This window comes from Apium graveolens, chromosome 5 (genome assembly GCF_009905375.1).
Source record: "Apium graveolens cultivar Ventura chromosome 5, ASM990537v1, whole genome shotgun sequence".
NCBI lineage: Eukaryota > Viridiplantae > Streptophyta > Magnoliopsida > Apiales > Apiaceae > Apium > Apium graveolens.
In genome coordinates, this window is record NC_133651.1 from 310,317,551 (window position 1) to 310,334,318 (window position 16,768).

General features: G+C 36.4%; 1 protein-coding gene across 1 annotated transcript; it reads right to left on the reverse strand.

The window, feature by feature from the left end:
* Positions 1 to 1,654: 1,654 nt before the first annotated feature.
* On the reverse strand, positions 1,655 to 2,506 carry LOC141661234 (uncharacterized). Its single transcript, XM_074468218.1, has one exon. The coding sequence runs from the start codon at positions 2,504 to 2,506 to the stop codon at positions 1,655 to 1,657; it is 852 nt and encodes a 283-aa protein (XP_074324319.1).
* Between the last annotated feature and the right edge of the window lie 14,262 nt (positions 2,507 to 16,768).

The following is a 16,768-nucleotide window of genomic DNA, read 5'->3' on the forward strand; positions in this document are numbered from 1 at the left end:
TTGATAGTATTATGTGATATAGAATATGTATCGATGTATATATGTGATGTATAAACGATAATTTGAGATCTTTGATTTGTGCCATGGTTTGTGAAAATATCGAATAAGAACTTAGGACCGTAGTCACCGGATTGTAGTGACAGTTTTATGAAAATTTAGGACCGTTATCACCGGGTTGTAGTGGTCGTGGCATGGGTTATGGATTTTGAATTATTGTTGTTTATGTGCTATGTGTATCGAATAAGAATAAGAATATGTATCAAAAGTGTTTGTTTCTTATATCGTATCATATTAATTATCGTATTTTTTTAATATGTGTATGTGTTACTTGGCCTACTAGTTGGATCGATTATTTTCTTGCGGGCTGTTACAGTTGGTATTCAGAGCAGGCTGTCTTTCGGAGTGTATTAGGTATGGGACTAGTACATTCCCTAGGATTCGATCTTGTGGACCATAGTTTGACCTTTGGTAGATCAGGGGGTAGATGTGTCTCGAACTTTAGGATTGTTGTGAATTTGGGGACCAAATTCTTTTTAAGGAGGGTAGTATGTAATATCCCGTAATTTTTAGAATTCGATTAATAAAAGAATAATAGAATAAAAAGGATTAAAATTAGATAAGGACTAGGATTTAAAATTGGGTTAGACTATTGGGCCTAAAATTTGGATCAGATTCTAATATGGATAACTTGTAGATAAAGATATAGGGTTTGGTATCGTTATAAATACACCATATTCGTCTTCCTCGTTTTTAATATAAAAATTCGTAGGGCTCTCCTCAGCATAAATCAGCAGTCTTGTAAAATTTGTAGAAAATTCATCGTAAGTCGGAATTCAGTGATTCTGGACTTTTCGGAGAGGTCTTTTCGTTATCTTCAACTTTCGTGTTTCGTATTTTCTAATATAACGTCGTTTAGTAGGTCAAAAAGGCTATATTCAGATCTGGTCAGATTTTAAGGTAAGTTTTCGATCGATCTTATTAGTGTTTTCAAATTGTGTGTTATGTGTGTATATTTGATTATCAAAACTTGGGCTAAGTGATCATATATTTGATAGTATTATGTGATATAGAATATGTATCGATGTATATATGTGATGTATAAACGATAATTTGAGATCTTTGATTTGTGCCATGGTTTGTGAAAATATCGAATAAGAACTTAGGACCGTAGTCACCGGATTGTAGTGACAGTTTTATGAAAATTTAGGACCGTTATCACCGGGTTGTAGTGGTCGTGGCATGGGTTATGGATTTTGAATTATTGTTGTTTATGTGCTATGTGTATCGAATAAGAATAAGAATATGTATCAAAAGTGTTTGTTTCTTATATCGTATCATATTAATTATCGTATTTTTTTAATATGTGTATGTGTTACTTGGCCTACTAGTTGGATCGATTATTTTCTTGCTGGGCTGTATAGCTCATTCTTACAATTTCAGGTTTCGCCTAAGAGTTCGAGTTGGATAGCATTGAAGTTAGAGGACTTAGAATTGGAGTTGTTTGACTTTTAGACTTCCGTTAGCTGCGCTTTTGTAATAGTCTCCTTTGTAATTGAATTTTCGATTAGTAAATTGTATTTTGTATTAGTTTTGATTTAGAATTAATGGTCCAGAAGTGCGGGTCGTTACAATTTCCCTCCTCTGAGAGCTGTCCTCAGCTTATAATATTGCTGCAAAGTGATGGAATATAGTAAACTTCGCATAATATCTGCTTCTCCCCATTCTTGCACTCAAAAGCCACTGAAACCTTACCTTTTATGTGTACAACTGACCCATCTCCAAAATTTACACGTCCTGTCACTGCTTCATCCAACTCATAGAACTTGGAGCGTAACCCCGTCATGTGGTTACTTGCTCCATTATCCAAATACCAAAGGTTGGATTCTCCTGTCTTCTCATTTTTTGGCCTGAGCTGTGGCTTTATACTCCCTTCATTCAGCAACACTACATTATTCTCTTCCTCTCCATATTCAGTTAAGAGTAATGCAGGTTCATCTCCCTCAATTTGCGTCAAGTTGTCCTCCGATTTCTGTTCAGTTTTCTGCTCCTTGTCATGGCGAGGTTTTCGACACTCATATGCGAAGTGTCCAAGTATATTGCAATTGAAACACCTCATTTTACTACGATCACGTCCCCCGCGTATGCCACTACCTGATTCGCGTCTGAATTTCTGATCACTGCCTCCCCTATTTGCTCGCTTCGCCCATTCTTCACGAGTTAACAATAACTTTCCATCAGGTGACTCACTCTTCAGCCATTCCTCTTCTGTTATCAATAATTTTTCCCCTTTGTCTTCAAATACTCCTCTTGTTCTCTCATCGTGAGCCTTCAATTGACCTACGATGTCTTCCACCGCCATCTCTTCCATTATCCCAAACTGTTCAATTGTGCTTGAAATCGTCACATACTTCGAAGGGACGGCTCTCAACAATTTCTTGACCACACTTGTCTCATCCACGGTTTCTCCCACCACTCGAATGTTGGTTACCAATCTATACAACTTCATACAGAAGTCGTCCAATGATTATGTCTCCCCCAGAGATAACAGATCCAACTCAGCTCTCAAAGTTTACAGTTTGGCTTGCTTCACTCACTCAGCACCAATGCTCATAGTTTTGATGGCTTTCCAGGCCTCCTTGGCAGTCTTTTTCTCAACCACCGTCAACAGCATATCCTCAGGTATTCCCAGATATATGGCTGCAAGTGCTATCTTTTCCAGACGTGGTTCTAACTTTTCACATTTCTCCTTCAAATCATCTGTTTCAATCGCCCCCCATACTCCCTGTGCTTCCATTAAGGCTTTTATTTTTACTGACCAGGCAGTGTAGTTGGTCCGTGTCAACATTGGGTAACTGAGTCCTGGTGATCCTTTTTTCAATTTGGGTGTGTCCATGCTTGTGTGTTCTGTAGGTTTTGCGGTTGCTGACTTGGACATATACTTGGTCATGTACTGGTGATATCGCTCTAATACCAAATGTAGACACAAGAAAGTAAACTAGGGTATTTCTACACAGGTGTTAGTTCTGAAACTGAGAAAAACAAATGCATTCAGATGATAACTGTTATAGAATGAAAAGTACAATGTTTAATACTCAATCTTCACAAAGGATCAATATGTCAATTTTAAAGAATGGCTTTTAGGTAATGAAAGAATTGGATAACAAAGAAATCAACGTTTCAAGGTTACAAGGATTTGGTCTTTCAAAGCATAAGGAACAATGGTTTGAATAGGTAAGCAATTTGATTCAGTATTTGTTATTTAGTTTGTATGTATTTGTAGAGTAGTATCGTATATCGGTGGTTCGTATTCGGGTAAGCAACAATCAATGGTTCAGAAAGAATAAGGTTTATGGCTCAAAGATCGACAACTAGAATCAAGGTTTAAGGTTCAGTGCTTCAAAGCACTTGTAATATAGAACAGGATTATTAATCATCAACAATATATCTCGAGAAAGTTCAGATTACTTGTCTAGTACTAGCTTGCTATACTTCACTAACTTTCAATTCCCACCTTCTTACTCCTCGGCTATCTGTTTCCCTTTCCTACGCCTTGCCTCTTCTACTCACATATCATAAACATCTATCATTACTCAACTCATACGATTCTATTCCATATACACTTCTATCTACCCTTCGTTTTACCCAAATCCGATTAACGGATTGAAAGTTATGCTATAAACAAGTAAACACCGAACATATAGACCGACAGGCCAACAACGAGTCACATATAACACGTAACACGTCAAACAATCAATGATATACCATTTATAAAGAAGTCTCGGGTCATAAACAGGCTTTCGGGTATTTAATATAATTTTTTAAATATTTTTCGGAATTAAAACGGTCGTTGGATCAATTTTTAAAGTAATAAAAAGGGTTCGCTTGGCCACATCTGGCTTCAAAATAATTTTCTAATAATTATCGAGCGTTGAAAACAATTTAAAGTAATATTTTAAAGCTCGAAACTATTTTTCGGAAATTTTAAATCATTTTTAAATAATTAAATCTAATTAAATAAGTAATTAAAATCAATTAATAATTAATTAAATCAATTAATCAATTAATTTTCGAATTAATTGACTAATTATCAATCAATTATCAACTAAAATTAATTAACTAATTAATTCAGTTTTATTTTTGAATTAAAAATAATTTTTGGAATTAAAATAATAATTTTTGGAATTTTCAGAAATTAAAAACGGATTTTTATAATTAAATTAAATAGGAAATATGATTTTTAAACATTTTATAAACAGGAATCCTAAATTTGCAAGTTCTGGAAACTTCAGGGACCAAACTGCATCATCCCCAAAGGTTCAGGTACTAAACTGTAATTTTATAGGGGGTCGCCGGAAAATGTCATGTCTCGCTGGAGAAGACGATTCTGACATCCTCACCACACCAACACCTCCAGATCACATCTACACAATACCAGGAACATAACCATATCATCAAATCGTCCTAACAATCCCTGAGTTGGCTGCAATCTGGCCGAGAAGTTTGCCGGTTTCCGGCGAACTCGATGAAAACTTTAAAACACAACTCCCTCCTCTACAGACCTCGTCGATTAGCAAGACTTATACGATTCGATTACAAATTTCATAAGGAACACAACCCACCCCTCAAGAACATCTATTTATAACTACGGAAAATTAGTATCCCGCCGGATCATTCCGGATATAAAATGGTACGTCTATTTATAAAAACATATCCAAACGGTACCGGTTTTCGGGATAATTATCCAAATCAGTACAATTTGTACTGGGGTCTTGGTCTCAGCGCCTGGTTACACGTATTACGAGGTGATAATTGTAATAGTTCAATAAAAAGATCCTGTTTATCAAAAATACGAGTTTTATTGATTTACCGAAATGAATAATGCATCGCAAATATTGCGCCGGAACCCGCACCGGATAAATCGTATGCCGGATCGAAAAAGTCGAAACATGGAAAATGCCCGGAATATTGCAATTAGGTTAGGAAGGAGTTCTCGGGAGAGTTTCGGGTTATAAAAACGTAAAAACGGATGACGTCGGTTGGTTCCCGATTATATAAAATAGTTCATAAATACTCGGAAAAAGAATTCATAAAATCCAAAAATTTTCTATAAAATCATAAATCAACATAAAAATAAATAGGAAGATATGACAATTATCCATATTTTATTCTGGACATATAAAAATTAAAATACTCAATTGATATTATTTTTAAACATCCAAATACATATACCACTTAACAATTAATTCACATAATAAATACTGGACATGCATAATATTTATTTATTAGCAAAAATAATTACACGATATATCCCAGATATTACATCCTTCCCCACTTAAAAGGATAAAATCCTCAGAATCTCCTAGGAAAACAAATGAGGGTACTTTTCTCTCATATTACTTTCTAACTCCCAGGTTGACTCTTCAACCTTTGGGTTTCTCCACAATATTCTTACTAACTTTACCACTTTATTCCTTAATATTTTCTCTCTTTCTTCTAGAATCTCTATCGGACTCTCTACATATGACAAATCTGCTTGAAGCTCTATTGGCTCATATTCAATTACATGCCTGGAGTCTGGATTATATTTCTTAAGCATCAATACGTGAAAAACATTGTGGATGTGCTCCATGTGCGGAGGTAACGTTAACTCGTAAGCTACTTTGCCAACGCGCTTTAAAATCTCAAAAGGTCCAACATATCTTGGGCTCAGTTTTCCTTTCTTTCCAAATCTTGTTAATCCCTTCCACGGCGATACTTTCAGCAATACCAAATTCCCTTTCTCGAATTCCATATCTTTCCTTGATTGATCTGCATATTTCCTTTTACGGTCTTCTGCTGCTATCAGTCTCTTCTGGATAACTTCAATAACTTCCTTCGTCTGTTGCACCAATTCAGGTCCAAGTATTTTGCGTTTTCCTACTTCGTCCCAATATATAGGAGATCGACATTTGCGTCCATAAAGAGCTTCATAGGGTGGTATCCCAATACTGGCATGATAATTGTTATTGTAAGCAAATTCTACCTAGGGTAAATGCTCGTCCTAACTTCCTTTGAAATCAATGGCACAAACACGTAACATGTCTTCGATCGTCTGGATTGTTCTTTCACTCTAGTCGTCCGTCTGTGGATGGTAAGTCGTACTCATATTCAGTCTCGTTCCCAAACATTCTTGAAAACTTTTCCAAAATCTCGAATTAAATCTCGGATCTCGATCAGATTCGATAGACATAGGGACTCCGTGATGAACTACGATCTCTTTCAGGTATATATGGACTAACTTGTGTAGTGAAAATCTTTCATTTATAGGCAGAAAATGAGCTGACTTGGTAAGTCTATCCACTATAACCCAAATGGCATCATGATTAGCTTTTGTCCTTGGTAATCCAACTATGAAATCCATGGCAATATGCTCTCACTTCCACTCTGGAATCTCCAATGGCTACAACAATCCACTTGGTCTCTGATGCTCTGTTTTAACTTTCTGACATGTATAACTTCTACTAACCCATTCCGCAATTTCCCTCTTCATATCTGGCCACCAATAATTTTCCTTCAAATCTCTGTACATCTTGGTACTTCCTGGATAGATTGAATACCTTGAATTATGAGCTTCCTCTAAAATTTCATTCTTCAACTCCATTTCTGGTTGAATCCAAATTCTAGAAGAAAACCTAATAATACCTTGATCGTCCTTTTGCGTGCACAATTCTTCACCTACCAAATGATTTATGTCCTAATCCATTACCTCTTCTTGACACTTCTTTATCTTCTCTAACAACTCTGGCTGGAAAGTCATACTATACACTTTCGCTTTATCAGGTTTATAAACTCTAATTTCCAATTCCAGTTACTGAAATTCCTTGTATATCTCTTCGGGTAATGATAACACATTCAACTTTTCTTTCTGACTTAACGCGTCCGCCATAACATTTGCTTTACCGGGATGATAGTTAATCGTGCAGTTGTAATCCTTGATCAACTCTAACCATCTTCTATGTCTCATGTTAAGCTCCTTCTGTATGAATATGTACTTCAAGCTTTTATGATCCATATAAATCTGGAACTTTTCTCCATATAGATAATGTCTCTAAATCTTCAAAGCGAATACAATAGCTGCTAATTCTAAGTCATGAGTCGGATACTTTTGCTCGTGTGGTTTCAACTGCCTTGACGCATACGTAATAACCTTATCGTGTTGCATTAGAACACATCTGAGTCCTATATGAGAAGCTTCGCTATAGATTACAAAATTCCCTTGATCATCTGGAAGTGACAAAACAAGTGCCGTAATTAATCTTCGCTTCAATTCCTGGAAACTTTCTTCACATTTATTGTTCCATACGAACTTTTCATTCTTCCGTGTAAGCTTCGTCAATGGTGTTGCAATCCTTGAGAAATTCTGAACAAATCGGCGATAATATCCCGCTAATCCCAAGAAACTTTTTACCACTGTTGGTGTTCTCGGTCTTTCCCAATTTGTAATTGCTTCAATCTTCGCTGGGTCCACTTTGATCCCTTTATTACTGACTATGTGTCCTAAGAACTGAACTTCCTGTAACCAAAACTCACACTTTGAAAATTTAGCGTATAACTTTTTCTTTCTCAAACTTTTTAAAGCTGTTCTCAAATGTTCAGCATGATCCTCTTCTGTCTTTGAATAAATCAAAATATCGTCTATGAACACAATAACAAACTTATCCAAATATTCCTTGAAAAATCTGTTCATCAGGTCCATGAATGCTGCTGGGGCATTGGTTAATCTAAAAGACATCACTAAAAATTCATAATGTCCATGTCTTGTTCTGAAAGCTATCTTTGGTATATCCTCTGGCTTAATCATTAGTTAATGATATCCCGATCTCAAATCTATCTTGGAGAAGTACTTGGCTCCCTTCAATTGGTCAAACAAATCATCAATTCTGGGTAACGGATACTTGTTTTTGATTGTAAGCTTGTTGAGCTCCCGATAGTCGATGCACATTCTCATGCTCTCATCCTTCTTCTTGACAAATAATACCGGTACACCCCACGGGGATACACTGGGTCTGATTTTTCCATTCTATAACAATTCTTGCAATTGCTTTGCTAGTTCCTTCATCTCAACGGGCGCCATTCAATACGGGGCCTTGGATACCGGTTCTGTTCCAGGTGCTAAGTCGATTGCAAACTCAATTTCTCTGTCTGGAGGAAGTCCTGGTAACTCATCGGGAAACACGTCTAGAAATTCATTGACTACTGGAATATTTTCAAATTTTGTTGGCTCCTGACTTCTATCAATCACATAAGCAACGTAATGCTCGCATCATTGTCGTAGTAACGTTTTAGCTTGAATCATTGTTAAAAACTTCTTCATTTGTTTCTGGCCTTTAAATGTTACTATCCTTTCGTCTGGCGTCTTCACCATTACCTTCTTATTTCGATAATCTATCTGAGCATCGTGCTTAGATAACCAATCCATTCCTAAGATAACGTCAAACTCTCCTAGCTTAAATGGTATCAAATCTACACAAAACTTATTACCAGAAATCTCAAACTCACAATTCCCACAAACTTGATTAACAGATATACGTTCTTGATTTTCTAATTCTACAGTCATTATTTTATTTAAATACTCAGCTGAACAGTTTAACTTACTAACAAAATCTTGAGAAATAAATGATCGAGTTGCTCCCGAATTTATTAATACTTTGGCACATAAAGAATTCACATTAAGCGTACCTGCCACGACATCAGTATCCTGGATAGCATCCTTCACAGGCATATCAAAAACTCTAGCCCTTGCAGTCTCATTCATTGCTGGGGTAGATCCCATAATTCTCAATGTATTACTGACTGGGGCTGGTGTCTTGCAATCCCTGGCTATGTGTCCTGGCTTCCCACATTTAAAACATGTAAATCCAATAGCTGGAACCTTAACTGTTGGATTTCGGATAGGCTGATCCTTGTTTGCTGGCTCTCGCGCTGGCTGATTGTGACACTCCCTCTAATAGTGCCCTTTCTGATTACGCTTGAAACAAACCACGTTTAGCTTATTACAAACTCCTCTGTGCTTCTTCCCACATACCTGACAATCTGGAAAAGTTAACCTTAACTATTTCAGGTAATTCACATTGACTGGACGGTTGCTTTGATCTCCGTCGCCTGCATTCTGCTTCTTGAAATTAAAATTTCTCCCTGGCTGAAACTTACCCATCTTAAAGTTTGGAAACTTCCCTAGTTGTGACTGTCCTTCATTTCCTTCAAACTTCCTCTTCTTACTTTCCTTTCTGTCTCTGTAATCATGGCCTTCTGTACAACTCCCGCATAAGTATCTAATTCAAAGATAGCTACCTTCCCTCTGATCCATGGCTTCAGCCCTTGCTGGAATCTCTTAGCCTTCTTCCTGTCAGTATCTACATATGACGGCACATACCTTGACAACTCTTCAAACTTACTTTCATAATCAGCTACCGACATATTTCCTTGCTATAACTCAAAAAACTTCAGCTCCATCTTATCCTGAATAAACTAGGAAAAATATTTATATAAAAACAATTCCTTAAACCTCTCCCAAGTAATGACATATGTACCTTCCAATATCTTCACAGTCTCCCACCAGTAGGTGGCCTCATTCTTCAAATAATAACTTGAAAATTCAACATTCTGTTTTCCTTCACTTTAACTAAAGCAAACGACTTCTCTATTTCCTTTACCCAAACATTTACTTCAATCGGATCTAGAGATCCCTTGAATTCTGGTGGGCTTACCGCCTGAAAAGTTTTGAAAGTTATATGGGGATTGGTCTGTCTTTGTTGTTGTTGAGTCAGGTGAACTGTTTGTTGAGCCAAGATTTGAAGAATCTGGGCTGTTGCTAGGTCTATGGGTCCTGGGTTTGCATTCTGGTTAGTATCATCTTGGTTGTTATTGTTGTTGTTGGTTTCTTCATTCTGGATGTTGGTGCGGGTATTTCTTCTATGAGGCATTTTCTATAAAGAATCAAACAACTTATTTAGCTTTTAAATCAAATCCTTTACATAAAAGAAAAGTTTTATAAAACAGAAATATCTCTTTTTTTCTTTTTTTTTAAAATAGTTGTAACAGTTGGACCAAATAAATTGCATGTTTCTTTACAGAATATAAACAGTTAAGGGAACAGGGTATATGGTATCACAAGGGTATAACCGGTGCAATAAATAAAGTAAAATAAAATAGGTGCAGTAATGTAAATGACAATGCTGGAAAGGAAAAGGTACTGATATATATAGATCAAAAGTTTTAGGTAGTACAAGCGTAAAGACGCTTCGGAAGTAAAAGCAAAAAGGGTACAACAAACCTACTCTCTAGTCAGCAGATCTAGTCTATAAATACAACACAAAAATCTACTGATACATACTACACACTACTGTACATACTAAATAACCACAACAGCACTGATCAGCATCTCCATCTCTGTGCCTCTAGCTCATGGCAAGTCTGGTCCTCCAATCTCCTCAATCTCCTCCAGAACCCACTTAGCCCACTCCACAAGAAAATCAGGGGTGATATCCTCATGAGTAGCCTCAGCAATCCTCACAGCAGCTGCTCTCCGAAATACCTGGAGTCTCTCTCTAAGTCGCCTCTCACCACTCCCAACCTCTCTGGTACGCAAAATATGTAATAGCTCCTGAATCTGACCCCGTAGGAATCGCTGCTCCATAAGGAAAGCCTCGACTGATGATATGGGACAGGATAGGAAGAGAACTGAAAAGGTACACCTATAACTGAGTGACCAGTAAAACCTGAATCAGCAGGTGGGGGTCATCTGATAGGTGGCCTCATGCCTGGGGATGGAATAGCCTCTAGTGGTACGGGCTGCAACACATGTGGAGGTAAAATAGCCAACACGGGTGGAACAACAGGACGTGGATCCGAAGATGGTCCTCCAACTGAGGGCTCTGAGTGATCAGTTGGTACAGAGATGAAAGAGCCGGCCATCGCTGCTATCTGAAATCATATCACAATATAAGAATCTCGAACCATAACGAGAATTATGCTAATACCTGTTATACCGTCGCACTCATCTTCTCAACGTTCTATCTTTCTATTTCCTTACTTATTATCCTAACCATCTACCCATTCCCGTCAACCTAGGCTTGTGTCAGTGATTTATAACATGTAGCTCTGATACCAAACCTGTGGCACCTTCTGAACCCGGGTCAGAAGTTTGGGGTCCACACGCACACACACCTTATTTATAACCTGCTTATAATAATAGTAAAGATAATAATAATATGTAGTGACCCTACTTACCAACTACCACAGACCGCAACAGGTTAGAGTATGTACACAAGCCACACACACACACACTTTATATTACAAACATCCAAATCCCAACTATTCAAACTCAGAACTGAATATTAAACATAATTACAAACTTTTACAAACTTAAACTATCTCAAAAGATGCCAGCTAGCTTAACTCGATAAACATGGACCCCTAGCTGTCGCACTGGATTGGGGATCCTCGCTACCAACTGGTTCCTTCATAACTGGAAAAGAACATATACAACATCGCACAAATGAGCTAACTAGCTCAGCAAGTCACAATGACAAGACTGAGAATAACGATCATCAAGTAAAAAGGATTAAGGTATCAAGTGAACAAGGATTAATGATTTAGAATTGGATATTATATTTTTATTTTAAAAACTAAGGTTAGGATGCTGATCAGTCACGCACTAACCCCGAGTAAGGCACACAGCTCTGCTCTAATTACTGGATCCAAGGCACACATTGGCCTAACTTGACCACCAATCTGGACTAACCATGAATCTGGTCCACAATTTAGTAAAAAGGATTAAGGTATCAAGTGAACAAGGATTAATGATTTAGAATTGGATATTATATTTTTATTTTAAAAACTAAGGTTAGGATGCTGATCAGTCACGCACTAACCCCGAGTAAGGCACACGGCTCTACTCTAATTACTGGATCCAAGGCACACATTGGCCTAACTTGACCACCAATCTGGACTAACCATGAATCTGGTCCACAATTTTATAAAACAATCCAATTCTAACATAATAACAGAATAAACAATGTAAAGCAATAGCCAAAATCATAAGCAACATTAGACATTCAATCTTCACAAAGGATCAATATGTCAATTTTAAAGAATGGCTGTTAGGTAATGAAAGAATTGGATAACAAAGAAATCAACATTTCAAGGTTACAAGGATTTGGTCTTTCAAAGCATAAGGCACAATGGTTTGAATAGGTAAGCAATTTAATTCAGTGTTTGGTATTTAGTTTGTATGTATTTGTGGAGTAGTATCGTATATCGGTGGTTCGTATTCGGGTAAGCAACAATCAATGGTTCAGAAAGAATAAGGTTTACGGCTCAAAGATGGATAACTAGAATCAAGTTTTAAGGTTCAGTGCTTCAAAGCACTTTTAATATAGAACAGGATTATCAATCATCAACAATATATCTCGAGAAAGTTCAGATTACTTGGCTGGTACTAGCTTGCTATACTTCACTAACTTTCAATTACCACCGTCTTACTCATCGGCTATCTGTTTCCCTTTACTACGCCTTGCCTCTTCTGCTCACATATCATAAACATCTATCATTACTCAACTCAAACAATTCTATTCGATATACACTTCTATCTACCCTTCATTTTACCCAAATCCGATTAACGGATTGAAAGTTATGTTATAAACAAGTAAACACCGAACATATAGACCGACAGGCAAACAACGAGTCACATATAACACGTAACACGTCAAACAATCAATGATATACCATTTATAAAGAAGTCTTGGGTCATAAACAGGCTTTCGGGTAATATAATTTTTAAAACATTTTTCGGAATAAAAACGGTCGTTGGATCAATTTTTAAAGTATTAAACAGGGTTCGGTTGGCCACATCTGGCTTCAAAATAATTTTCAAATAATTATCGAGCCTTGAAAACAATTTAAAGAAATATTTTTAAGCTCGAAACTATTTTTCGGAAATTTTAAATCATTTTTAAATAATTAATTCTAATTAAATAAGTAATTAAATTCAATTAATAATTAATTACATCAATTAATCAATTAATTTTTGAATTAATTGACTAATTAATCAATCAATTATCAATTAAAATTAATTAACTAATTAATTCAGATTTATTTTTGAATTAAAAATAATTTTTGGAATTAAAATAATAATTTATGGAATTTTTAGAAATTAAAAATGGATTTTTATAATTAAAATAAATAGGAAATATGATTTTTAAACATTTTATAAACAGGAATCCTAAATTTATAAGTTCTGGAAACTTCAAGGACCAAACTGCGTCGTCCCCAAAAGTTCAGGTACTAAACTGTAAATTTACAGGGGGGTCGCCAGAAAATGTCATATCTCGACTGAGAAGACGATTCCGACATCCTCACCCCACCAACACCTCCAGATCACATCTACACAATACATGGAACATAACCATATCATCAAATAATCCTAACAATCCCTGAGTTGGCCGGAATCTGGCCGAGAAGTTTGCCGATTTCCGGCGAACTCAACGAAAACTTTAAAAGACAACTCCCTCTCCTCTACAGACCTCGTCGATTAGCAAGACTTATACGATTTGATTGCAAATTTCATAAGGAACACAGCCCACCCCTCAAGAACATCTATTTATCCCGAAATAAGAAACCCCCAAATTCAATTAAGAACATTCAAACGAATTATAAACCCTAATTTCAAAATTCGAAAATCAAACTCAATTTTGAACATGTTATTGAACTCAAAATCAGTCATATGGCATATGAAAATCATAGGGAAAACAAGCTCTACAACATGCAATCATCAAATCATTCAAACAATCATCCGAACAAAAATTCATATTTTTAATCAAAATAATTCGAAAATAAATAAAAATATTTAAAATCAACCTTTGATTCTGCAGTTCTGAAACTTATATAATCTGATAGTACTCTTCAAAACCTCCGTTTTGGTTACCAGAGGTTCCCGAGCAGATTTCAATAACACCTCCAAATAGTAGTTTGATTCTTGAAAGATTATATGAATATATAGATTTTCAATGTAAAATTATATAATTACTGTTTGCAAATGATTTTCGGTACGAAATAAAATACGGTAAAGGCTATTTATAATTACAGAAAATTAGTATCCCGTCGGATCATTCCGGATATAAAATGGTACGTCTATTTATAAAAACAGATCCAAACGGTACCGATTTCGGGATAATTATCCAAATCAGTACAATTTGTACTGCGGTCTTGGTCTCGGCGCCTGTTTACACGTATTACGAGGTGATAATTTTAATAGGTTAATAAAAAGATCCTGTTTATCAAAAATACGAGTTTTATTGATTTACCGAAACGAATAATGTATCGCAAATATTGCGTCGGGACCCGCGCAGGACAAACCGTACGCCGGATCGAAAAAGTCGAAACATGGAAAATGCTCAGAATATTGCAATTAGGTTAGGAAGGAGTTTTCGGAAGAGTTTCGGGTTATAAAAACGTAAAAACGGATGACGTCGGGTGGTTCCCGGTTATATAAAATAGTTCATAAATACTCGGAAAAAAGAATTCATAAAATCCATAAATTTTCTATAAAATCATAAATCAACATAAAAATAAATAGGAAGATATGGCAATTATCCATATTTTATTTTGGACATATAAAAATTAAAATACTCAATTGATATTATTTTTAAACATCCAAATACATATACCACCTAACAATTAATTCACAAAATAAATACTCGGCATGCATAATATTTATTTATTATCAAAAATAATTACACGATATATCCCAGATATTACATTGATAGCAGTCCAGAAACTGCTGAATTGAAGGTACCTCAAACAACTTATGCTTTTCATACTGATGATATTAACCGAGTTGAGATTATATCTTAAAACCATGTTTATTAGTTATAGAGATCAGACTTTAACATGTGAAAGATTAACATCTGAAAATTCTGCTTATAAAAAGAGAAATGATTATTTAGAAAAGGAGTTAGTTATTCTTCATCAAACTAAGAAAGAAAAAGATGATGCTTTATATGTTAGAGATGAAGTGTTAAAATTAAATGAATCTCTAAAAGCTGACTTAGAATATACTTGTTTCTCCATCATGTTGTTCCTATGCCCATGTTTTCCTCTCATTGAAAGTCACATCTCTACTAACACATAATGAACCAGTATTTGGGTCGTACAAACGATACTCTTTTGTTACAGGCTCCTTTCCAAGATATACCACCGCCTTACTTCGATTATTAAGCTTAGTCATGTGAATTGAAGGTAATTTCATAAAGGCAACACATCCAAAAATTTAAGGTAGCTGAGATCCGGTTTCTTACTTGTCCACGCCTCGTAAGGAGTTCTCCCATGTAGAATCTTTGTAGGTAAACGGTTCAGAACATATATCGATTGCCTCGCAGCTTCTCCCCATAGTTTTGAAGGTAGATTCATACCTGCTAAGATACTCCTGGCCATTGCAACCCGGTGCGGTTTCTTCTCTCTACCACCCCATTTTATTGTGGGGTGTAGGGAGTTGTATAATGTCATTTTATTCCATTTTCAGTACAAAATTTATTGAATTCATTTGAACAAAATTCTACATCTCGATCTGTTCGTAACACTTTCACCATTTGCTCTGTTTCATTCTCAACAAGTACCTTAAATTTCTTGAAGGCTTCGAGTACTTCACTTTTTGACTTTAGCATATACACCCACATCTTTCGACTAAAGTCATCAACTAGAAGAAGAAAGTACCTATTCCATGCACATGTTTCAGGCGTGAAAGGTCCGCAAATATCTTCATGTATAAGCTCTAGTACTTCCTTTGCTGCAAAGTTCTCCTGGTGAGGAAACGGTTTCCTGGCTTGCTTAGACATTAGGCATCCCTCACATATGCCTTTTGGCTGCATCAATTTTGGTATACCGTAAACCATATCCTCCCTCAAAATCATGCTCATTGCCTGGAAGTTGACATGTCCCAAGCGAGAGTGCCAAAGCCAAGAATCTTCCTCCACCTTAGTGCTCAAACACACACCTATATTGTCCTCTAGCACCACCTTGTATAATCAATTTACAGACCTTTGTACTTTCATTAACAACCTTTATTTCACATCATACACCAACATATATTCACCCTTAAGAACCACCCTATTTCCCTCCTCTGAGAGCTGTCCTCAGCTTATAATATTGCTGCAAAGTGATGGAATATAGTAAACTTCGCGTAATATCTGCTTCTCCCCATTCTTGCACTCAAAAGCCACTGAAACCTTACCTTTTATGTGTACAACTGACCCATCTCCAAAATTTACACGTCCTGTCACTGCTTCATCCAACTCATAGAACTTGGAGCGTAACCCCGTCATGTGGTTACTTGCTCCATTATCCAAATACCAAAGGTTGGATTCTCCTGTCTTCTCATTTTTTGGCCTGAGCTGTGGCGTTATACTCCCTTCATTCAGCAACACTACATTATTCTCTTCCTCTCCACATTCAGTTAAGAGTAATGCAGGTTCATCTCCCTCAATTTGCGTCAAGTTGTCCTCCGATTTCTGTTCAGTTTTCTGCTCCTTATCACGGCGAGGTTTTCGACACTCATATGCGAAGTGTCCAAGTATATTGCAATTGAAACACCTCATTTTACTACGATCACGTCCCCCGCGAATGCCACTACCTGATTCGCGTCTGAATTTCTGATCACTGCCTCCCCTATTTGCTCGCTTCGCCCATTCTTCACGAGTTAACAATAACTTTCCATCAGGTGACTCACTCTTCA